General features: G+C 35.9%; 1 protein-coding gene across 1 annotated transcript in view; it reads left to right on the forward strand.

The window, feature by feature from the left end:
- The window catches only part of LOC131434069 (uncharacterized), an 89,647-nt gene that overhangs the window by 32,525 nt on the left and 31,580 nt on the right, over positions 1-25,542 (forward strand). The window contains exon 4 of the mRNA XM_058600719.1: positions 22,663-22,735. Within this exon, the coding sequence (XP_058456702.1) occupies positions 22,663-22,735 (73 nt within the window). The remainder of the gene's footprint in view (positions 1-22,662; positions 22,736-25,542) is intronic.

Here is a 25,542-nt window from a genome sequence, read left to right on the forward strand (position 1 = left end):
CTGGACGTCAAATCCGGACGAAATTTCGTCGCAGTCTATGAGATCAAAAGATTTTTTATTCGAATCTAACATTGGAAAATCGGTCCAGCCGTCTCTAACAAATCTAAATAAGGGGGGCGGGTATAGTGTGATGGGTAAGTCGATGCCTTTCACGCAGCCTGCCTGGGTTCGATTCCCAACCCCGCACATAGGGTCAGAAAGTTTTTCTGGCCCGAAGAGGCGAATGACCTTAAGGTTAAAACCTCTATAATCGAAACAAAAAAAAATCTAAATAAGTTCTATTAACAAGTTTTTATTCATTGTTTTCGGTACTCTCGCAACCGGTATTGTCGGAATGAGTTCGTTAGACCATCAACTAAGAAGATTTGCGAACTTGAAGATGTTGCCAATCAGTTCAGAACTTTTTCTGCTACTTTTTGCATGATCACTTTTAAAGAAAAACTTCTGAAATTGAATTTTCTGTACTTATCTCTTTGTAATTCTGGAACTGGAAGTTGTATCTGAATGAAGTTCAGAATTTTTTCTTTGGAATCCATTCGAAACTAAGTTTGTCAAATAACCGAGCCATCTCCGAGAGAAGTTAGGGCAAATAGTTTCTTTTTTTGCATCAATCACAAGTCGGATCTGGATAGAATTCATGTTTTTTTACTGATTCATAAGAGATACATAGGAAATAGTATTGGGAATTATTACCATACCAACTCAAACCGAGTATCTCAACTGCATGATAGCCATCATCGCCCCCATCTCTATCGTTAGGGAGGGATAAACGGCAAGAAGGAGAGAAAATATTGATGCTTTACCTACTTTCCGGAACGACGACGACTCATCATTCTTTTTCATAGGTGTCGCGGAGCTAAAGGTATGAGGTCTAGGATTCGCTCTAAGCTAAGGATTCGCTAGCTATGGTATGGTATCCAATAGAACCAAGAATGAAAAGTGGGGTTTCATCGCAAAGTGTAAAGCAATTATTCACTAGTTCCGTTTCATCACCCATTCCATTTGATAGAACAAATGGTCGGCAATGGTTAAAAGGCTTTTTGAGCCAGTCTATATGAATACGCACTTCAAATCTCTTGAAAATAAACTAAAACTATTTTCCACATAGCAATAATTTTAGGGAAATAAATTATAATATTTTCCACTGAAATGAAATGAAATGCAAACCTGCGAACCTTTTTAAGCAAAAACTAGATCTTTTTAAGGCAAAAAAATTAGTTAATTCTACAGGGTGCCTTTTAAAATTTAAGCTTGGATAAAAAGGACAATTTTCGTGATTGATTTGCTCATCAAGAAGAATCCCATTCCACAAAAAATTTGCTCTCTGAGAGTAAAAATTTGTTATTTGGAAGTCCAAATTTAACCAAATTGTACTACTGTTCACTGCAATAATATCGCACATTTTGAAGTAGAACTACGTCATTGTGTTCTATATAGAAGTGCGAATTCAAAATACGGAAAATAAAACCGTCCAAACAATGCTCAAAACCCATCGACTCAAATAGATAAAATTATGGATTTGACGTAATTGGAGATCGAAACTTCAATAAATAGCAAACATTGTATAATTTCCCCTCATTCCCAAGCCGGTTTCATAGCTTCCCATAACAGAGACGATAATTTCACCTTGCATTTGACATAGCATGTACGTGACTATTTGAAAAGAGACTATTCACAAAATTTGTGTTGAACCGAATTGCACTCAGTGTAAAAGGATTCTGTGCTCATTTTTGGATTTTTATGAGTCGTTCGCATGGTGTTTTGCATTCGAGGTTCTGAACGACCTCGATCATCAAGTGCTGGAGGATTTTGATCAGGGAAGACATTATGCATCAAAGTCGAATAGACTTGTCCGTGCAAGCGTTCGTACAAAAATGTCTTTCGTTTCGAGTAAAAACATGCGGGCTAAGTACCTCTCAACACCAACCTAAACAAATTAACGGCACTTTTCAGAAAATTCAAAATTCTGAATGAATTTATCGAAAATATATTTCGCCATGATACAAATAAGGATATGAGAAACAGAAAAGGTAACTTTTACCTAAATGTTTAAAACAGAAACTAACAGTGATGTTGACAATAGTTGTGTAGTACTACGTCCTACAAACCCAAATCACCATTATTTGTAGTGATTCATGGTATGTACACATAACATATACCCAAGTATATATTAATGGCAGCTATGATCAATTCTTTTGAAAAGTTATATAATAGTTCTTAGGTCATATTTGAATCTTTTAAACATCATTTTACACGTATAAACAACGTAGTAAGATGTTGGCTCTACCACTGTTTTTTAATTAATTGCATTGCAAAACTTCAAAAATAAAATAAATTAAGTTGATTTCAAATATTCTCTTTGAAACATTGTTGTTAATTCAAGTCTTTCACTGGTTATTTGTCAATGTGTTTGTTACATAGGATGACAGTTTGTTTTATAAAAAATTTATCGGATTAAAAGTATACGATGACACAAAACTAGTTTTGTGTCAATGTGTGTGTGCGCTCATTAGATGACAGTTCCTTTTATAAAAGTTTATCAGATTTAAAGTGTATTTATGACACATGTGTGTAATTGTAAGTATAATTTGCATTACAGGAAATTTCATGTCCGCCGTTTTGATGTTCTACCGTAACATTTATTGATATTAAATAAATTTCAAAATATAAAGAGGAGGAAATACAATGGTCTTTTATGTTTCATTTCCAGAATACAAATAAGGATATTACACAAGTTTTGACGCAATGATGCTGATTTATACCAAAAGGCCGATAAACCAGAAAAAATAGTTTTTATAAATCATGCGGACATTTGCTAGAAGCGCGTTTATTCCTAGGCGATAGATTATAATTTTTATTTTAATCTATTTATTCACGATAAAAATGAAAGCGCATATTTTTTTTAATTCAGAGAAAGCTTCAAATTCGTAAATAAAATCTAAGATATTCTTTCTATGAAACTCATCCGAATAAATTTAATGCTTATCGTAATTATTACGAAATAGATTTAACGCAGGTTTAAGCTAATTATTCATTTTGCTTTAGAAACCTTATGAAGATTGGTTCACTTGGTCGGAATATGATCTTATAATGGTTTTCAGTAGCATTTCGTAGATTTCGGTATTGACGCCAATTCAGACGGAATCAATCTAACTATTTAATCAAAACTCCTCGTTGAACTGTGTACTAGAAGTCACAATACGAACAGCGATGATGATGGGTCTGTTGGTGTAGGGTGACGGTACAGTCGTATCGCACAATTGCCGAACTATTGTCTCTGCAGTCGGTGTTGAACAGTCGTTCGCACCGCACGCGTATAGCTCTTGGCTCCTGGAATTTTTTTCTGGCTACCTAGAGTTTCATTGATTCAAGGCTTCAGTCTTTTTCAAGGCTACCTGAATCACTAACTAAGTGACTAAGTGATACAAAGAGTGATATTAGAGTGACTAAGTGATACAAAGAGTGATATTAGAGTGACTAAGAAATTAATCAGCCTTTTTTAAGGCTAGCTAGGAGTCTAATCGAAGACTAATTTAGCCTAGTTAATTTAATTTAAAATTTCATTAATTTCAAAAATGCCTGCGTCCAACCGGAAAGGCAACAAGCCTAAGGCTAAAAATAATTCAATACGGAATAAATCACAATCCGTTATTCAACATTTTTCTAATAACATTCACGATCTTATAGAATCTGAATGTAAAAATAAAAGACAACGGACGGATTTCCCTTCCGTTGATCCTATGCCGTCTAACAATATTTACGAGATTCTTCCTGAATCCGATTGTAGCGACATAGAAGAAAATTCTTCAAAAATTCCCAAAATGGACGCTTGTCGTTCTGGGAAGAAACATCAATCTATGCCACCAGTGACGGTGATGATTTCCGACTTCAAAGCATTCCGTACTGAGCTTTCTACTTTTCTCCCGGAAGTAAAAGTCTCATTTCAAATCGGACGAAGAGGAGAATGTCGAGTCTTGGTGGATGGATTGGAAGATTACGAACGTCTTATTCGATATTTGTCCGAAAAACTTCATAAATTTTATTCATATGATATAAAATCAGACAGACCCTTCAAGGCTGTCTTGAAAGGATTATCAAATGATCAAAGTATTGATGAAATTAAAAATGAACTAAAAGAATTGCTTGGTTTTGCCCCTTCCCAAGTAATACTTATGAAAAAAGAGCGAATGGTACTTCTAAACCACGCTCTGGAATTTCCCATGAACTTTACCTAATACACTTCAATCGAAGTGATGTAAACAATTTGAAAACTTTAGAAAAAGTACGTTTCATTTCCCACATTAAAATTCATTGGGAACATTATAAACGGCATAATCGTATTGCTAACTTAACGCAATGTCGTCGTTGCCAAGGCTTCGGTCATGGAACCAAAAATTGTCATATGGATATACGGTGTTTGAATTGTGGTAAATCGCATTCGAAAGACGTTTGTCCAATGAATGAAACCACTGATAAATTTTCATGTTCAAATTGCAATGGAAATCATAAATCCAATTATTTGAAATGTCCTGTCAGGGAAAAAATTTTAAACGCTCGTTCGCTTAGACAACAAGTCAAATCAACGACCTTAAATTTACAGAATATACCTGAAAATTCTTCTAAGGCACCTGCCAATTCGTCTTCTAACGAAAACAATTTATTGACAGGTAGATCGACCTCGTCATCATCTTCTTCTAATGTCAGTTATGCTGGTATATTAGGTAGAAATCTATCTCCTATTTCTTCTAATGTAAATAATCAAAACACAGGACCGCCTTGCAGTTCTTCTTCTAACGAAAACAATTTATTAATAGGAAGACCGGCCAAATCATCTTCTTCTAATGGCAGTCTACCTACAAATATTCCTTCAATGCCATTCGCTTCTTTAAATGAAGTCGATTTAGGCGATATAACTGAAAATAAAATGATCTACCTACAAGATCAACTTTTTCAAATGATCATCCAAATGAATTCGACTTCATCACTTTTTGAAGCATTTCAAATCGGATGGAAATTTGCAAATAATATTATAATGAATTTAAAATTTAACAGTGATGTTAAATAATTATTTGAATATTTTAAATTGGAATGCTCGATCTTTGAAATCGAGTGAAGATGAATTTTATAATTTTCTCAAAGTTCACAAAATTCATATTGCCATTGTGACAGAAACTTTTCTTAAACCAAATGTAAAATTGAAAAGTAATCCACATTATGTGGTTCATCGATTTGACAGGTTTACTGGAATTGGTGGTGGAGTTGCCATTTTTGTCCAACGGCAAATTAAACATCGAATTTTACCTTCTTTCAATACTAAAGTTATTGAAAGCTTGGGAATCGAAGTTGAAACCATTCATGGAATTTATTTCATCGCTGGAGCATATTTGCCATTCCAATGCACCGGCGAACAATTAAATTTCTTTAAAGGCGATTTGCAAAAACTTACAAGATATCGATCGAAATTTTTCGTAATAGGGGACTTAAATGCTAAGCATGTCCAGTGGAATTGTAGGCAAAATAACAGTAATGGTAAAATACTTCATAATCAACTCTCAGCTGGTTACTTTACAGTTCTTCATCCCAGTAATCCTACTTGTTTCTCTTCCGTGAAAAACCCGTCTACAATTGATCTGGTTCTAACAGATCAAAGTCACATTTGTAGTGAACCGATTACTCATGCTGATTTTGACTCAGATCATCTTCCTGTAACATTCAGACTTTCCAACGAAGCTATAATTAATCCAATTAGTTCTATTTTCAACTATCATAGAGCTAATTGGTTGGATTACAGATCTCACATTAAAAATCATGTGGATCATGAAACTATTTTAGAAAATTCTGCGGACATCGACACAGCAATTGATAATTTGAATCATTATATTATCGAAGCTAGAAATCTTTCAGTTCCCAAAGCTCAAACTAAATTAAATTCTCCTATCATCGATGACAATCTTCAACTGCTCATTCGGTTGAAGAATGTTCGTCGACGACAATATCAACGTTCTCGTGATCCTGCTATGAAAAACATAGTTAAGGATTTACAAAAAGAAATTAAACATAGATTTACTCTTTTGCGAAATGAAAATTTCGCTAAAGAAGTTGAACAAATTAAACCATATTCTAAACCTTTCTGGAAACTTTCTAAGGTTCTTAAGAAACCTCAGAAACCAATTCCTGCTCTCAAGAAAGGAAATCAAATACTTCTTACAAATGGTGAAAAAGCTCAAAAACTTGCTCAGCAGTTCGAGAGTGTCCACAATTTTAATTTAAACGTTGTGAGTCCTATTGAAAATGAAGTCTCACTGAAGTATGATCATATTTCAACCCAAGTGTTATCACACGATGACATTATTGAGACGAATTTTGATGAAATTAAATCAATTATTAGGAAACTCAAAAACATGAAGGCTCCTGGTAATGATAGAATTTTTAATATTCTTATTAAAAATCTTCCCGATGTTGCCTTGAGACTCCTGGTTAAAATTTTCAACAAGTGTTTTTCATTAGCTTACTTCCCAAAAAGATGGAAAAACGCTAAAGTAATTCCTATCCTAAAACCTGATAAAAACCCAGCAGAAACATCAAGTTATCGCCCAATTAGTTTACTTTCTTCTATCAGTAAACTTTTTGAAAAAATTATCTTGTTAAGAATGATGACTCATATAAATGAGAATTCAATTTTTTTTACCAGAGCAGTTTGGATTTCGTCATGAACATTCAACTACCCATCAACTTGTCAGAGTAACGAACATGATAAAATCAAATAAATCTTCTGGGTTATCCACTGGAGTTGCTTTTCTAGACATAGAAAAAGCATTCGACAGTGTTTGGCACAAAGGTTTAATAGCAAAAATGTCTGATTTCCAGTTTCCTATTTATTTGATCAAAATGATTCAAAATTATTTAACTGATCGTACTCTTCAGGTTAGCTATCAGAATTGTAAATCTGAATTGCTACCCGTACGAGCCGGTGTTCCGCAGGGTTCGAGTGTAGCTCCAATCTTGTATAATATTTTCACTTCTGATCTTCCAAATCTACCCGTTGGTTGTCAGAAATCGCTATTCTGTGACGACACAAGTCTGTTAGCCACAGGTAGAAATCTAAGAGTGATCTGCAGTCGCCTACAAAGAAGTTTAAATATTTTCAGTGATTATCTGTCAAAATGGAAAATTAAACCAAATGCAGCAAAAACGCAATTAATTATCTTTCCTCACAAGCCAAGAGCTTCTTTTCTAAAACCAAACAATAATCACATTCTCAGATTGAATGGCTTGGAATTGACATGGTCTGATCAAGCTAAATACTTAGGTTTAACGTATGACAAAAAACTCACTTTCAAGGATCACATTGAAGGAATCCAGGCAAAGTGTAATAAATATATTAAATGTTTATATCCTCTTATAAACAGAAATTCTAAGCTCTGTCTAAAAAACAAATTGTTAATTTATAAACAAATTTTCAGACCAGCCATGCTTTATGCGGTACCAATTTGGTCAAGCTGTTGTTCCACCAGGAAGAAAACGCTTCAAAGGATTCAGAATAAAATTCTGAAAATGATTCTGAAGCGTCCTCCCTGGTTTAGTACAAATGAGTTACACAGACTCACAAATATAGAACCATTAGATGTAATGTCACATAATATTATAAGCAAATTCCGACAAAAATCGATGCAATCTTCAATTGAATCGATTCGCTCTCTGTATTAGTTAGTAAGTTAGTATATAAGTTCCTTTTCCCCATTACACAATACAAGTAGGTTTAGAATTTTCCCTACACAAAAATCTCAGAATTGCGGAAGCAAATGATGTCTTCATGGTAATAACCAAATCATATATATAACAGGGCTGAAAAGTCACCACTTGTGGCTGAACACCCAATTTAAATCTTAATAATTTAATTTTAACTCATATTCCAATAAATAGTTATTAAAAAAAAAAAAAAAAAAAAAAAAAAAAAAAAAAAAACTATTGTCTCTGCGGTATAGCTTCTTAGAACCGAAACGAAGATATTGTATTCGTTTTTATTACAATTCGTTGATTGAAAGTCGAGCAATCCGCAAAATAACATGGCGACTCTACTAATAAGATGACTATTTGTGCAATAATCCTACATAAATACAATAAATCAAAGGAAACACTTGTGACGCTGCCGGTCGAATACACTGCGAAGAATCCTATGAAGCTATGGTAGGATAGGTTGGTTTGAATAAGATGTGAAAACGTTTCCGATGTCCGGAAACGAACGTAAGATGACATCACCTAAGACATGTTCAACCGTTAGTATATATGACATTGTGAACAAGCGAACAATTCAAATCGTTTTGTGTTGATGCTAAACTCAAATTATTTATATTTCAAATATCTACAATCTGTCAAAGTTGGCAAAAGTGCACGAGAGAAGGAGACGAACATTTTAGTGCAGGAGGGGCTAGACTCATCCCTGCGAATTGATGCTTCTTCCATGAAGTTTAGCATTCCTTGCTATGTGGTTTTGTATTTTGTTTCCTATTTTGTTACCTACAGACCAACAGACAATGTAGAAGATATACGGATTTGTCTAGAGATATATAGAGACAGAATGATTAGTCTGTATGAACTGCTCGAATGGCGGGAACCACGAGATGGGTACGAGAGGATCACCGATACGTTATAACATTGTGTACATCAACTATATTGTTCTAGATTTTCAATTTCCTATGTACTATATCCTTGTTGATACACTTCTAAACAAGGAGCATGGATGCTAGAAGCAGCACTAAAGCAATAATGTAGCCGTATATGAGAGAAAATATTTATAAACAGAGCCTCACATAACAAAACTAAACTATTCACTTCAAATTCGTGCCATACAGCATCAAGTAATGCACCTTCGTTCATAGATGAGCCATTGAATCCAAGTTTCATTATAATTTAATCCAGGACAAGACCGTTAATTGATAAGTGGTGTTGTAGTGCTTCTTGAGCGTGCCACATGAGAGGGTATCAAATTTGCACGTTTACATCACGCTTCGATACACATTCTGATGGGAAAGTTGCGATCCTGTTTGTCATGAGTAAACATTTAGCAGTTCATACTACTGGCAAAGGCCTGATGCTGTAAGGAATATAACTAATATATGAACACCACGAGATAATGTAATCCTCATTATATTCAACACTTCCTAGACACGTATGGAAAAATTTAATCGTCATAAAGATGTTGAAAATATTAGATTACAAAATGTTTATAACTGTATACAAATTAAAAAGAAATGGCACGCAAAATCGGGTAGGTGCAATTCAGTTTGAGTATTTTTAAATGCAAGTTATGTAGTTGCAAATGCAATGTAGTTAAATTGCATTTTGCCGGTCATAACAGAAACACTTGTATGGTAATAAAACTAACAGTTATTATTCAATACGTTACACTAGAACAGTGTACTATTTGCACTAAATTTCCATATTCCTCCAAACAAATTCTGGTATTACACAAATGGTAATGATATCAAGAGTTTCCCCAGTTTCTTATAGCAGTGTTGACAGTGTGATAGCAGACCAAGGAGCGGTCTATATTCATAACATAATATCATATTGTTTATTTAATAGTTTGAATATTGAAAAGTTTTAAACCAAAAACAAATACTATTGATGTATAAACAGTAAATTCATTTATTTGAAATTTCACAAAATTAATCAGTTTGAATGTTTTTTTTTTATTTAAATAACTATTTATTGGTCTATGAGTTAAAATTAAATTATTAAGTTTAAAATTGGGTGTTCAGCCACAAGTGGTGACTTTTCAGCCCTATTATATATATATATATATATATATATATATATATATATATATATATATATATATATATATATATATATATATATATATATATATATATATATATATATATATATATATATATATATATATATATATATATATATATATATATATATATATATATATATATATATATATATATATGATTTGGTTATTACCATGAGGACATTATTTGCTTCCGCAATTCTGAATTTTTTGTGTAGGGAAAATTCTAAACCTACTTGTATTGTGTAATGGGGAAAAGGAACTTATATACTAACTTACTAACTAATACAGAGAGCGAATCGATTCAATTGAAGATTGCATCGATTTTTGTCGGAATTTGCTTATAATATTATGTGACATTACATCTAATGGTTCTATATTTGTGAGTCTGTGTAACTCATTTGTACTAAACCAGGGAGGACGCTTCAGAATCATTTTCAGAATTTTATTCTGAATCCTTTGAAGCGTTTTCTTCCTGGTGGAACAACAGCTTGACCAAATTGGTACCGCATAAAGCATGGCTGGTCTGAAAATTTGTTTATAAATTAACAATTTGTTTTTTAGACAGAGCTTAGAATTTCTGTTTATAAGAGGATATAAACATTTAATATATTTATTACACTTTGCCTGGATTCCTTCAATGTGATCTTTGAAAGTGAGTTTTTTGTCATACGTTAAACCTAAGTATTTAGCTTGATCAGACCATGTCAATTCCAAGCCATTCAATTTGAGAATGTGATTATTGTTTGGTTTAAGAAAAGAAGCTCTTGGCTTATGAGGAAAAATAATTAATTGCGTTTTTGCTGCATTTGGTTTAATTTTCCATTTTGACAGATAATTACTGAAAATATTTAAACTTCTTTGTAGGCGACTGCAGATCACTCTTAGATTTCTACCTGTGGCTAACAGACTTGTGTCGTCACAGAATAGCGATTTCTGACAACCAACGGGTAGATTTGGAAGATCAGAAGTGAAAATATTATACAAGATTGGAGCTACGCTCGAACCCTGCGGAACACCTGCTCGTACGGGTAGCAATTCAGATTTACAATTCTGATAGCTAACCTGAAGAGTACGATCAGTTAAATAATTTTGAATCATTTTGATCAAATAAATAGGAAACTGGAAATCAGACATTTTTGCTATTAAACCTTTGTGCCAAACACTGTCGAAAGCTTTTTCTATGTCTAGAAGAGCAACTCCAGTTGATAACCCAGAAGATTTATTTGCTTTTATCATGTTCGTTACTCTGGCAAGTTGATGAGTAGTTGAATGTTCATGACGAAATCCAAACTGTTCTGGTAAAAAAAATTGAATTCTCATTCTCAACAAGATATTTTTTTCAAAAAGTTTACTGATAGAAGAAAGTAAGCTAATTGGTCGATAACTTGATGTTTCTGCTGGATTTTTATCAGGTTTGATGATAGGAATTACTTTAGCGTTTTTCCATCTTTTTGGGAAGTAAGCTAATGAAAAACACTTGTTGAAAATTTTAACCAGGAGTCTCAAGGCAACAACGGGAAGATTTTTAATAAGAATATTAAAAATTCCATCATTACCAGGAGCCTTCATGTTTTTGAGTTTCCTAATAATTGATTTAAGAAAGGTTTAGAATATGGTTTAATTTGTTCAACTTCATTAGCGAAATTTTCATTTCGCAAAAGAGTAAATCTATGTTTAATTTCTTTTTGTAAATCCTTAACTATGTTTTTCATAGCAGGATCACGAGAACGTTGATATTGTCGTCGACGAACATTCTTCAACCGAATGAGCAGTTGAAGATTTTCATCGATGATAGGAGAATTTAATTTAGTTGGAGCTTTGGGAACTGAAAGATTTCTAGCTTCGATAATGTAATGATTCAAATTATCAATTGCTGTGTCGATGTCCGCAGAATTTCCTAAAATAGTTTCATGATCCACATGATTTTCAATTTGAGATCTTTAATCCAACCAGTTAGCTCTATGATAGTTGAATATAGAACTAATAGGATTAATTATAGCTTCGTTGGAAAGTCTGAATGTTACAGGAAGATGATCTGAGTCAAAGTCAGCATGTGTAATCGTTTCACTACAAATGTGACTTTGATCCGTTAGAACCAGATCAATTGTAGACGGGTTTTTCACGGAAGAGAAACAAGTCGGATTACTGGGATGAAGAACTGTGAAGTAACCAGCTGATAGTTGATTATGAAGTATTTTACCATTACTGTTATTTTGCCTACAAATCCACTGGACATGCTTAGCATTTTAGTCCCCTATTACGAAAAATTTCGGTCGATATCTTGTGAGTTTTTGCAAATCGCCTTTAAAGAAATTTAATTGATCGCCGGTGCATTGGAATGGCAAATATGCTCCAGCGATAAAATAAATTCCATGAATGGTTTCAACTTCGATTCCCAAGCTTTCAATAACTTCAGTATTGAAGAAAGGTAAAATTCGATGTTTAATTAGCCGTTGGACAAAAATGGCAACTCCACCACCCATTCCAGTAAACCTGTCAAATCGATGAGCCACATAATGTGGATTACTTTTCAATTTGACATTTGGCTTAAGAAAAGTTTCTGTCACAATGGCAATATGGATTTTGTGAACTTCGAGAAAATTATAAAATTCATCTTCACTCGATTTCAAAGATAGAGCATTCCAATTTAAAATATTCAAATAATTATTGAACATCACTGTTAAATTTTAAATTCATTATAATATTATTTGCAAATTTCCATCCGATTTGAAATGCGTCAAAAAGTGATGAAGTCGAATTCATTTGGATGATCATTTGAAAAAGTTTATCTTGTAGGTAGATCATTTTATTTTCAGTTATATCGCCTAAATCGACTTCAATTAAAGAAGCGAATGACATTGAAGGAATATTTGTAGGTAGACTGCCATTAGAAGAAGATTGATTATTTACATTAAAAGAAATAGGTGGTAGATTTCTACCTAATATACCAGCATAACTGACATTGGAAGAAGATGATGACGAGGTCGATCTACCTGTCAATGAATTGTTTTCGTTAGAAGACGAATTGGCAGGCGTACCTGTTTTTTGTTTTAAATTCGAAGAAATAGGTGCCTTAGAAGAATTAGGCGTGGCATTTGTAACGGTTTTTTGATTTTCAGGTATGTTCTGTAAATTTAAGGTCGTTGATTTGACTTGTTGTCTAAGCGAACGAGCTTTTAAAATTTTTCCCTGACAGGACATTTCAAATAATTAGATTTATGATTTCCATTGCAATTTGAACATGAAAATTTATCAGTGGTTTCATTCATTGGACAAACGTCTTTCGAATGCGATTTACCACAATTCAAACACCGTATATCCATATGACAATTTTTGGTTCCATGACCGAAGCCTTGGCAACGACGACATTGCGTTAAGTTTGCAATACGATTATGCCGTTTATAATGTTCCCAATGAATTTTAATGTGGGAAATGAAACGCACTTTTTCTAAAGTTTTCAAATTGTTTACATCACTTCGATTGAAGTGTATTAGGTAAAGTTCATGGGAAATTCCAGAGCGTGGTTTAGAAGTACCATTCGCTCTTTTTTTTCATAAGTATTACTTGGGAAGGGGCAAAACCAAGCAATTCTTCTATTTCATTTTTAATTTCATCAATACTTTGATCATTTGATAAGCCTTTCAAGACAGCCTTGAAGGGTCTGTCTGATTTTATATCATATGAATAAAATTTATGAAGTTTCTCGGACAAATATCGAATAAGACGTTCGTAATCTTCCAATCCATCAACCAAGACTCGACATTCTCCTCTTCGTCCGATTTGAAATGAGACTTTTACTTCCGGGAGAAAAGTAGAAAGCTCAGTACGGAATGCTTTGAAGTCGGAGATCATCACCGTCACTGGTGGCATAGATTGATGTTTCTTCCCAGAACGACAAGCGTCCATTTTGGGAATTTTTGAAGAATTTTCTTCTAACAGCTCGGCTGAAAAGTTCGTATCGTTTAATAGAAACACACATTTTTTTGCCAAAATTCGTTTTTATTATTCAACATAATTGCCATCAGAGGCGATACAGCGATTATAGCGATCTTCCAACTTTTCGATACCATTTTTGTAGTACGATTTGTCCTTTGCCTCAAAATAGGCCTCAGTTTCAGCGATTACCTCTTCATTGCTTCTAAATTTTTTTACCAGCGAGCATTCTCTTGAGGTCTGAGAACAGGAAAAAGTCACTGAGGGCCAAATCTGAAGAATACGGTGGATGAGGGAGCAATTCGAAGCCCAATTCGTTCAATTTCAGCATGGTTTTCATCGACTTGTGACACGGTGCATTGTCTTGATGAAACAAAACTTTTTTCTTCTTCAAATGAGGCCGTTTTTTTGAAATTTCGTCTTTCAAACGCTCTAGTAACGCTATATAATAGTCACTGTTGATGCTTTTTCCCTTTTCAAGGTAGTCGATGAAAATTATACCATGCGGATCCCAAAATACAGACGCCATAACCTTACCGGCCGATTGTTGAGTCTTTCCACGCTTTGGGTTCGGTTCATCGCGTGCAGTCCACTCAGCTGACTGTCGTTTGGACTCCGGAGTGAAGTGATGAAGCCATGTTTCGTCCATTGCTATATATCGACGAAAAAAAACGGTTTTATTTCGATATAACAGCTCCAAACACTGCTCAGAATCATCAATTCGTTGTTGTTTTTGATCGATTGTGAGCTCACGCGGCACCCATTTTGCACAAAGCTTTCTCATATCCAAATATTCGTGAATAATATGTCCAACACGTTCCTTTGATATCTTTAGGGTGTCGGCTATCTCGATCAACTTCACTTAACGGTCATTGAAAATCATTTTGTGGATTTTTTTCACGTTTTCATCGGTAACAGCCTCTTTTGGACGTCCACTGCGTTCATCGCCTTCGGTGCTCATATGACCAGTACGAAAATTTGCAAACCACTTACGAATTGTTGCTTCGCCGGGTGCAGAGTCTGGATAACACTCATCAAGCCATTTTTTGGTATCGGCGGGAATTTTTTTTTAATCAAAAAGTAGTGTTTCATCAACACACGAAATTCCTTTTTTTCCATTTTTTTCACAATAACAAAAGTAGTTTCACTCAAAATGCAATATCTCACAAACTAATAATCAGACAGCTGTCAAATTCATACACGTATCTTTTGAAGGTTGATACTAACTGAAAATGGTATGAATTTAATTCTAGTGGCGCCCTCTCATAGAAACGATACGAACTTTTCAGCCGATCTGTTATGTCGCTACAATCGGATTCAGGAAGAATCTCGTAAATATTGTTAGACGGCATAGATTCAACGGAAGGGAAATTCGTCGTCGTGAATGTTATTAGAAAAATGTTGAATAACGGATTGTGATTAATTCCGTATTGAATGATTTTTAGCCTTAGGCTTGTTGCCTTACCGGTTGGACGCAGGCATTTTTGAAATGAATGGAATTTTGAATTTTGAAGTTTGAATAATAGTTCTTTGAATAGCTAGCCTTAAAAAAGGCTGATTAATTTCTTAGTCACTCTAAAATCACTCTTTGTATCACTTAGTCACTCTAATATCACTCTTTGTATCACTTAGTCACTCTAATATCACTCTTTGTATAGCCTTGAGAAAGGCTGACTAATTGTTAGTCTTTAAAAAGACTGTTAGTGATTCAGGTAGCCTTGAAAAAAACTGAAGCCTTGAATCAATGAAACTCTAGGTAGCTAGAAAAAATTTCCAGGAGCCAAGAGCTATATGCGTGCGGTGCGAACGACTGTTCAACACCGCAGTTTGAATGTTTAAAGTTCTCATTCTATATTGATTGAAACTAAATTAATGATTCGTTAACCACAACGAGTGTGCTACTGCTAACTAATGTCGGCTCCACACCTGCATAAAATAAATATTTTTGCCAAGACACAAAATAATAAAATCAACTCGTGCGAAAATCCGTTACTATTACAATGTTTCAGAGCAACGCTTCGCAAATTTTTCGTCAAAGTCGATGCACGGATCTCGTCGAATGGTTTACAATAAATTTTTTGTAGTACGAGATGTATTTGCGCGCATTTTGTAGTTTTGTCGGACAGTGTTCGGAATGTCTAAAATGGATACTTGTGACGAAGTGCAGAACTCTTTGGCATTAACTAATTTATTAGATCGACACAGACTGACAAACATACTAAGCTGGATGATAGCGACTGGACCAAAAAAACTTAGCAGTAACCGTAACTCATTAACGAAGGAAATCTGAACAAATAAACTTATTAACATGACTGATCTTATCTGCACTGCGCTTTTATAATCTGCGAGCATTATTATAAGAATACATTTTTTCATTACCAGGTAGTACCTATCGTAATATACCTTATGATCAAAAAAGTACCGGAATTTTATTAAAAAACGCCAAATTTCAATTTTTAATAAATTTCTTTATTGTCGCCTTCAAAGTACTCTCCTCCTGCGGCAATACATGCATGCCAACGCTTGATCCAATTTACCATACAAGTTTTATAGGCCGCCGAAGGTATGGCCTTTAGTTCACGCAGCGAATTCTCTTTTATGGTCTCTATGGTCTCAGAACGCGTTCCCCGCAATGGCAATTTGAGTCTGGGGAAGAGGAAAAAGTCACACGGGGCCATATCTGGAGAGTACGGTGCTTGGTTGATGATATTGGTTGAGTTTTTGGCCAAAAACTGCGACACAACCAACGCTGTGTGAGCCGGCGCAATGAAATGAAATTAAACTTTTTTGGCACTAGCCGAGAAGCGACGCGTTTCAAACCCAAAACATCAGTTAAAATGTGTTCGGCTGATCCATAAGAGATGCCCAACAACACAGCAATCTCTCTAATCGGTACAGAACGATTTTGCAACACGATTTGCTTCGCCGATTCAATGTTTTCTTCAGTAACAGATGTTGTTGGGCGGCCAGGGATCTCATCATGATCCAAGCTTGTACGACCACCTTTGAAGCGTTTATACCACTCGTATGCCTGTGTTTTTCCTAGACACGATTCACCAATGGCCTTTTCTAACATTTTCAACGTTTCGGAACACTTAAATCCATTTGCAACACAAAATTTGATTCACGCACGTTGTTCTAAATTTTCATCCATTATAAAACTTCTTTGTATAGACGCCAAACAAAAACTAATCGTACGATATGTGACAGAATGTGTATAAAAGTGTTGCCAACGTTGAGAGAATAAAAGTTTACCGATTGGACAAGCGCGGGAATTTTGAGATGAAAATTCCGGTTCTTTTTTGATCATAAGGTATAGTGGAAAATATGGCTCTAATTATGTATACCACTGCTATAACTGTTTGAATCCTGACATTGATCGGTTTCTGTTGTATGTACAGTAAAGCGTTCTACAATCTAGAACAACTTCTTCTACACCGGCCCTAACCAACCCCTCGAACTTTTAAGAAAGAGTTTAACAACAATAAACCACTATCATCAACGAAATTATCATCTGCAACCAACGCACAACGTATAGGACTGCAAAGGGACTGTCGTAGTGATCAAGTACAGCGAAGCATGCTTGGTTTTCGTCTAGTTAATTGGACTTTCTTTTCATGTGTTTTCATATGTAGGGTAGTTTAATTGGTAAAACAATTTCCCCGGTTAGGAGTTAGCTACGGGTTCGAGTCCCGTCTCTGCGGTAACATTTTCGCGGTTTTCATTACATAATTACATTCACATGTCAATTTTCTTATGTTTTTCCTGTTAGATCATATTTAAAACTAGCTCAAGACGGCTCTACGTCTTAACAAAAACTAAAACACAAATCGTTAATGGAATCATTGTTTCGTCAGTAAACTTACCTTACCTAACAGTTATAGTCCTAGGGTGTGCTTTTCTGTATCAATAATACGTATCCAGATCAGTTCGTGCTCGCATCTCAGCCAACAAAGTCGAAAATCGTTTGCGGTCGAAGCAAAAGAAACAAAGACAATACAGTGCAGTGAACAATAGAGTGTACGGAATGGTCAAATACGATTTAACAAAGCCTGAAACTTGGCCAACAAGGCCAAATTCAATTTGTATAGATTTCAAGCGTTGCAAAGTTAGACCAGCAGCAAATGAAATTGAAATCTTACTTAAAGAACGAATGCATCTAGACGCTAATAATGTAACTGAGATTCAATTCAACAAGGCGTCTAACTGTGTGTACATTATGTTTAAACGTGAAAGCGATGCAATTGCATTCGCTTCGGTTAACAACGAGGTGCACAGCGTTGAGTGTGACAACATTAAATACAAAATTCCTGTGCACATGGTGGACAACGCCATACAAGTACGCGTGCATGACCTTCCCCCGCAGTCCAGCGATCAGTGCGTTCGGGAAATTATGTCGCAATACGGTGAAGTTCTTTCCATCGAAAGAGAAGTATGGCGGAATTTTTTCCCCGGCATCCGGAATGGCGTGCGAGTGGTACGTATGCAACTACGTAAGGCAATTCCATCATACATCATTTGTGGTCAAGGTGGGACACATCCGTGTAAAACGCTGATTACCTATGAAAATCAGCTGGTTACATGTCAGTTTTGTGAACAACCTGCACACTACGGTAAACCTTGCACTGAAACTGCGAAAAGAACATCTTCAACCAAAGACAAGGTCAACCGTTCAACAACGAAAACTAGTGAGCGTAGTACTCCTGTTTCTCCATCAAACCAACCAACAACTGCAACCAATGTACAACAAGGCGCTCCTACAGCAACTAGCAACGAGCTCAAGACTGCGAACAACAAGGAAAACGAAAAGAAGACGGAAATCAACAACAAAACCACCGATGCGGCAATGGAGGACGAGACGAGCCACGAACAAAGTGCCCCTCAACCCTCGCAGGAGGGAAATGGAAGCTCTTCTCCTCCTAGAAAAAGAGTGACAACGAGATCCACTTCAAAACATTGTTTATTTAAAAAATCGGCTAATTCGGCCACGTAAAGCTTGTACGCAAATAGGCCTGAATAAAAAACATCTTTTAAATAAAAAAAAAATACGTATCCACATAACTCGGTTCTAGCTGCTCGTCGCCAGTACTTGTCTTATCGCGAATATGTGATGCGTAGCGGCGCGGGCTCCAGCAAATCCCGCTTGGCACGGCCCTACGAATTCCTTATTTATTGGTAATAGACGACGGCAAAGGATTTGGGAGAGTACCTTGTAGGCGGCGTTCAGCAATGTGATTGCGCGGTAATTGCAACAATCTAGCTTACAATCTAGCTTAGCACAATTTTTGCAGACGGGACGGTAACTGGTCATTGTCCGCGGCTTTGTTGTTTCTCAGCTTGCTGATTTCCTTACTTATCTCCGACAGATCAGGTGCCAAGAATCTGTCGTCGGCTTGTGCTTCGCCATTCAGATGCTCGTCATAGTACTGCTTCCACCTATCGATCATCTCACTTTCGTTCGTGAGAAGATAACCACTGATATCTCTGCACATTTCGGCCTGTGGCGTGTAGCCTTTACGTGAGCGATTCACCTTCTCATAGAACTTCTGTGTGTCATTTGCGCGGTACAGCTGTTCCATCGCTTCACGATCTTGGTCTTCCTGGTGGCGCTTTTTCCTCCGAAAATCCGTGTTCTGTCTGTTCCGCTCCTGTCTGTATCGTCCCTCGTTCGCTCTCGTGCGGTGTTTCAGTATCCTCGCCCTTGCTGACGAGTTTTACATCCCGCCGTGGACAGCTGTCGTAGGTTCGTTTCAGCTGCGCGTAAAATGCTTCCATCTCATCGGGTCTCGTCTCATGTAGGCAGTGCACGTTGATGATACTATAATTGAAGAAACGGCCCTTGATCTTAAATACGCACATCCTATCACTGGTTGGGTGCCACCCAATCACGCGCTGACGCATCTTGCCCAACACTACAAATCCCGTTCCTAGAGAGCTGGTTGAAACACAGCTCTGGTAGAAGGTAGCCGCTCGATGTCCACTTTTCCACACCTTCTGTCCCGTCCAACAGAGTTCATGCAGTACTACGACATCGAAGCCGCGAATTTGAAGCTCATCATGCAGCATTCGATCGTATCCTGGGAAGCCAAGCGATTTGCAGTTCCATGTGTCAAGCTTCCAATCGTTGTTCTTTGTTCGTCGCGTAGGTCTTTGTCAATTATTCCGAGTCGTATTTCTTCTTGATTGTTCGTAACAAGTGTTTTCCGGGAGGCTTGTTAGGCCTGCACCAACCTCCTGTCTAGCCGAAGAGCCATCGTGTAAGCACTGTTTAGAGTCCCACACTGACACAAGGACGGTATTCAGTCGCTCCTAACATGGAGAACAGACGCTGTTTCGAGCCGCCCCAACATGGGGAACAGACGCTCGGGTAGGCTCGCTCTCTGTAAAAAGAAGTTTATACAAGAGGCTAAGAATAACATTGAATTGCGCATTGTCCAGTCGTTTACCAACCAAGTCAGTACAACTTAGTTCATAACATATGTAGTTATTCTACAATCAATATTATCTTTTTTGAACAATAAAGATAACAAATCATGGGTTTAAAGACTGTCCCAGAAAGTATGGACGCACTTTGATTTCGATGTAAATAATTCACAAGTGTTAGATATTAAAATTTTATTCGATATACTGATAATATTAGACTACAACAACAGAATATTATTCTCAACATTTGCTACTTAGCCATTGTAGACTAGCTGGCGCACCTTCTTGCGAACGTTCCTCATTAAGTTCCGTATAGACTTCTTGGCGACATGTTTTGACACTTTTTTCCAATCTTTTTTGAACTGTTGAATGGTTTCGGCTGCCGAAACATGTTTCCTAAGATGTTCCTTCGTTAATGCCCAAAATTCCTCAATTGGTCGAAGCTGTGGGCAATTTGGAAGATTCATATCTTTTGGGACGAAAGTGAAATTTTTGGTAGTATACCATTCTACCGTTGATTTCGAGTAGTGGCAAGAAGCAAGATCTGACCAGAAGACAACAGGATCCTTGTGGCTTCGAATCATGGGTAGAAGTCGTTTTTGTAAACATTCCTTGATGTATATTTCGCTGTTCATTGAAGCAGTGGTGATGAAAGGTTTCGAACTCTTACCGCAGCTACAAATTGCTTCATAGACCATAGCTTTCTTACCAAATTTATCGATTTCAATCGATGTCTCGGACTGGTTTAACACTTGCCCTTCTCGCACTGTATAATATTGTGGTCCCGGCAAGGATTTGTAATCGAGTTTCACGTAGGTTTCGTCGTCCACGATTATGCAGTTCAAATTTCCAGCTAGAATCGTATTGTACAGCTTTCGAACTCTCGGCCTGATCGATGCTTCTTGTTTCGGACTACGTTTTGGTTGTTTCTGCTTCTTATAGGTTCGAAGATTCAAACGTTATTTAGCACGAAGAACATTTGACTTCGAAGTGTCCACTTTTTTGACCAATTTTTGGCCACATCCCGAACTGAAACCTCCTTGTTTTGCTCGAGCGCCTTCATTATACGTTTATCCAACTGAGGGTTAGCAGGGACTTTTTTCGACCCGTTTTCGGTTTATCCTCAAAGGTGTTATCCTCACCGAACTTCCTGATTGCATTTCGCACGGCTTTTTCACTTACTCCTTCCATTTTTGCTATCTTTCTCAGTGACAGTCCGCGTTCTGTGCACCATTTGTACACAATTTTTCGACGTAGTTCTGCTGAAAGTCCACGCATTTCGAAACAAACTAATGAAAACGAATAAACAACTGCACAAGTGGTTAGAGAAGAGTGCAAACAACAGGACGCAGCCATAAAAATTGACAGATTCTGAACCATTGTGAAATGGCAGCGGTTTTTGGTTGCGTCCATACTTTCTGGGACAGTCTTTATTCGTACCAGTATGCTCCTCTTATTTTCAAAGATAGAGTCCTTACATTCGATAACACTTGCACACGATTCAATATATTCAAGTTTATGTAAGCATTCTTCGAACAATGAACTACTATTCGCTCCAACTTACGTGTCCAAGTTTTGCTTGTTTTTTTTCTTGAAACATCCTGAAATACGATCTACAATCTTTGGAGCAAAAATTTGGACCATCAACGGGGTTATTACTTTTAGCAAGACAATGATCCCAACCATCTTCTACGTGAGTAGTTGCAACGAAATGTCCCCAAAAAGCACAAAATCACTTCTCAATCATCTGAGTTGAATTCTATTGAGCATATCGACGTGAACATTTCAAAAGATCACATAAACCAATAAGAGATTCACTTTGTTTACTTTCTCTTCTGTTAATAACTCCTTAATCTTCACGTTTACTGCACTTCTGAGTACTATCATATTTCTATAGAGAATGGCAATAAAGTTATCGTTTAACCTCGTTTCGGCCCTTTTTATCCAGTTGGTGTTTTAGGAGAGACAGCAGTATTCGAAAACATTTGTCGACTAAAAACTAGTTCCATTCAAAAACTTTTTTTTTATAAAAACCGAAAAAATAAAAGCTGAATATTTTAGAAGTCGCATTTCGCAACAATAAAATATTAAACACTCAGAGACTCTGAATTGAAATCCCCCAGATCGTCATCGAATGTACGGAAAGGGCTACATTAAAAAATGAAACATTCACACGGCCTTGTCAGCTGTCAATCAAACATTTTAAAGTTAAATTCAGACTCCCTTTTTTGTGCAGTTTCCATTTACCGAAATAGAGTCCTCCATCTGATCCCCGCCATTTGTTACTATTCCGAACGACTTAATTATGCACGCACTGCTTTATTGCTTATAACTCTTTCGTTCCGGAGGTTAGCTTTTGCTACGGACCTTCGATCCGATTGTATAATTTCAATTACTCAACCATACCAAATGGGAGATGTGTGATCGTCGCCGTGCATAATTTGTTTGGATTTTGATGTGAGTACCTAAACTTCTCTAATCATTCAATTTTTATTTTTCAGGGATACACTGCACTGCACATTGCCATGCAATTTGGTCGCAACGACATCTTTGAACTTCTTTGTAATGTATACAGTAAGTATATTATTGTTATATTTTAATTGTTGCCATTTTATATCACATGAAACCTAAGTTTTTTGTTCTTTATTTTACCTACATATATCAATAATGTTTCATGAAATCTCAGCAAGTATCACCCTAAGTTCTAAACGGTAAATCTGAATGAATCCGACTTGGAGGTTGCAACTGATCACTTCATTTGAACTAATGTTCAAACAGCAATAGACGATTAATCGTTAGGAGGTTCCAAACTAGCCGCCTTTTTGAATTATCAGAAATAAGGCTAGATTGATCTCATATGAACCGTAATTGTTTCCTAGTACAGGTTTCGTTTGCTGATCAAGCAATTACGAATTACGTGAACGATTTTATCCAAATATCGCACACCTAGTAGTATGTATAATAACTGTAATATAATGCATAGTAACAGTAATTGTCTTTATCGGTTACGCGATAGTTTGATTGGAATACTTACTCTTACACTCAATATTCTTATACGACTTTTATTTTCGATATAGAATGTGTGGTGTGCAAAAAATTACTTTTAATTCTCACAATCTAAACAGATATTATCAGTCATCGATAAGAATAAAACAATAAACAATTTAAAGAAACACCCAATTGTAAATATTAAAATAAATTTGGTTACGCTGAAGAACAATGGAAGGGTCTTAGAAATTTCTGAAACGTTGGAGAAAAAAATGTTCACAGAAAGAAAAGTTGAAACTTACACGACATGTAAACCAATAGTACTATTAAACAGACATCAGTTGAAACGAAAATCTGATTTAAAACCATGATTGATGTAAAATTACATTGAAATGCATTTACTTTTTCATTGAACAAGGCTGTATATTTACAAATCGCTTAGTTTTGTAATGTAATTTTCCATTCAATTACCTGCTCCAAATATGTGCATGAAAATAAATGTAAATTCACAAAATATTTTTATCTGTGTTATTCTTATCATCTTTCTGGGAATTTTTGACAGTGTAATGAAAATTCTGGATATTCGTGCCGAATAGTGTTGAAATGTCTATCAGATCATCTTGCCCCGTGTTTCACATTTGGTATTTGATGTTTGATGATCTAATTTTCAGTATCAACGTTTCATGCTTTTCATATTTTATGAATCACCCAAGTAGCAAACATTGTTCTTGTATTGTATTTCTTAACTCTTCTCGCAACGTTAGTGAAATTGAAATGCGCACTTGCTTGTATGATGTGCAACAAGTTTCTTGTTTGATATGTTTCACGTAGTAATATTTGTTATGAGTAATCCGGATATGAAACTGTTCAGTTCAAATGATGTAAGCCATCCTGAATATGCCAGACCTCTCCCCAAGGCAAGTATGCGAACTGATTCGGAGGAGCGTAAGGTCTTAAATCGCAAATTGATCCAAAATTCCAATTTTTCAATAAAAGTAGCACACAGTTCGAAAAAATCTTGTGATTTTACATCTTACATGATGCACATCAATGGAGCGTCGTATTTCATACAAATTTATATTCCAGAACATGTAAAATTGTGTGCTTTGAAAATAACATGTCTTGAATTCGAATGAAATAAAAAACAAAAGACCGATAGCAGCAGCGCGACTTGAACCGAGAAACATTAGATCACAAGCACATCGGTTACTCAACTGAACCGCAGAGCTCATATTTGTTCATTGAATAATTGATAAATATAAATCCATACAGCGGCACTTGGTAGCTGAGTGCAAATTACACTCGGAGCAAGTAAAATTCTGGGCAAGTGGAATATTGCATCAATTGTAAAATTAAGTAGTTGTGAATTGAATCGGTTTTAGAATTCTGTCACCTGTAAAATTCATAATTTTTTTCTGTGCATTTTTTCCTTTGTCATATAGAAAAGTAATGCAATCAGTTGAAAAATCGACTAGTTAAAATTTGCAATACGTTCGTAGCACCAATCATGCAATGTCTTGTGTACGCTGAAAATCGGCTGCGAAGTCTGTTGAAACAGAAGGTCAAACTCCACAAAAGAAATGTAACTTCCGACTTCCGGAATTATAGGCTGAAAATTGTTTAAATATTTATACCGTCACTAAAAGCGGTGAAGTAAACCTGCTTTATCCACCTAGTGGTGTAATGATGCCTTCCTCATATTAATCATACTATCATATATGTTGTGGTATTCTTAAATATAAATTTCTTAGATTCTTGAAACAATAATCAGAATCGGTTTGTTTGACCATCTACTGATAAAGATTACCAATTGGATTATGTTGAGGCTGATTCAGAAAGTTTTCTACGTATTTTGTTTCGCCTCTTTAACTGATGGTATAACATTTTTAACACACTTTACCCTATAATTCCGGAAACAGGAGTCGGATCCAAACGAAATTCAAAAATTTTCTATAGGACTATAAGACTATTGAAAAATCGGTCTCGCCATTTCTGAGAAAAGTGAGTAAGTAATTTTAAATTTTGAACTTTTACACTAGCCACCCTGTGATTCCGAAACCTGAAGTCGGATCAAGATGAAATTCAGAAATTTTCGATGGGATCATAAAACCTTTCATTTGAATCTGATTCCGGTTCAGCCATCTCCAAAAAAAAGTTAGTACTCATATTTTCATTTTTTTGCACATATTATCCCATAATTCAGGAACCAGAAATCAGATCCTAACAAAACTCAGGAGTGGTTTCCGTCTAGTCAATTGGACTTTCTGTTCATGTGTTTTTATATGCAGGGTAGTTTAATTGGTAAAACAATTTCCCCGATACGGAGTTAGCTGCGGGATCGAGTCACGTCTCAGCGGTAACATTTTCGCGGTTTTCATTACATAATTGCATTC

The sequence above is a fragment of the Malaya genurostris genome, chromosome 3 (assembly GCF_030247185.1).
Source record: "Malaya genurostris strain Urasoe2022 chromosome 3, Malgen_1.1, whole genome shotgun sequence".
In the NCBI taxonomy this organism is placed as follows: Eukaryota; Metazoa; Arthropoda; class Insecta; order Diptera; family Culicidae; genus Malaya; species Malaya genurostris.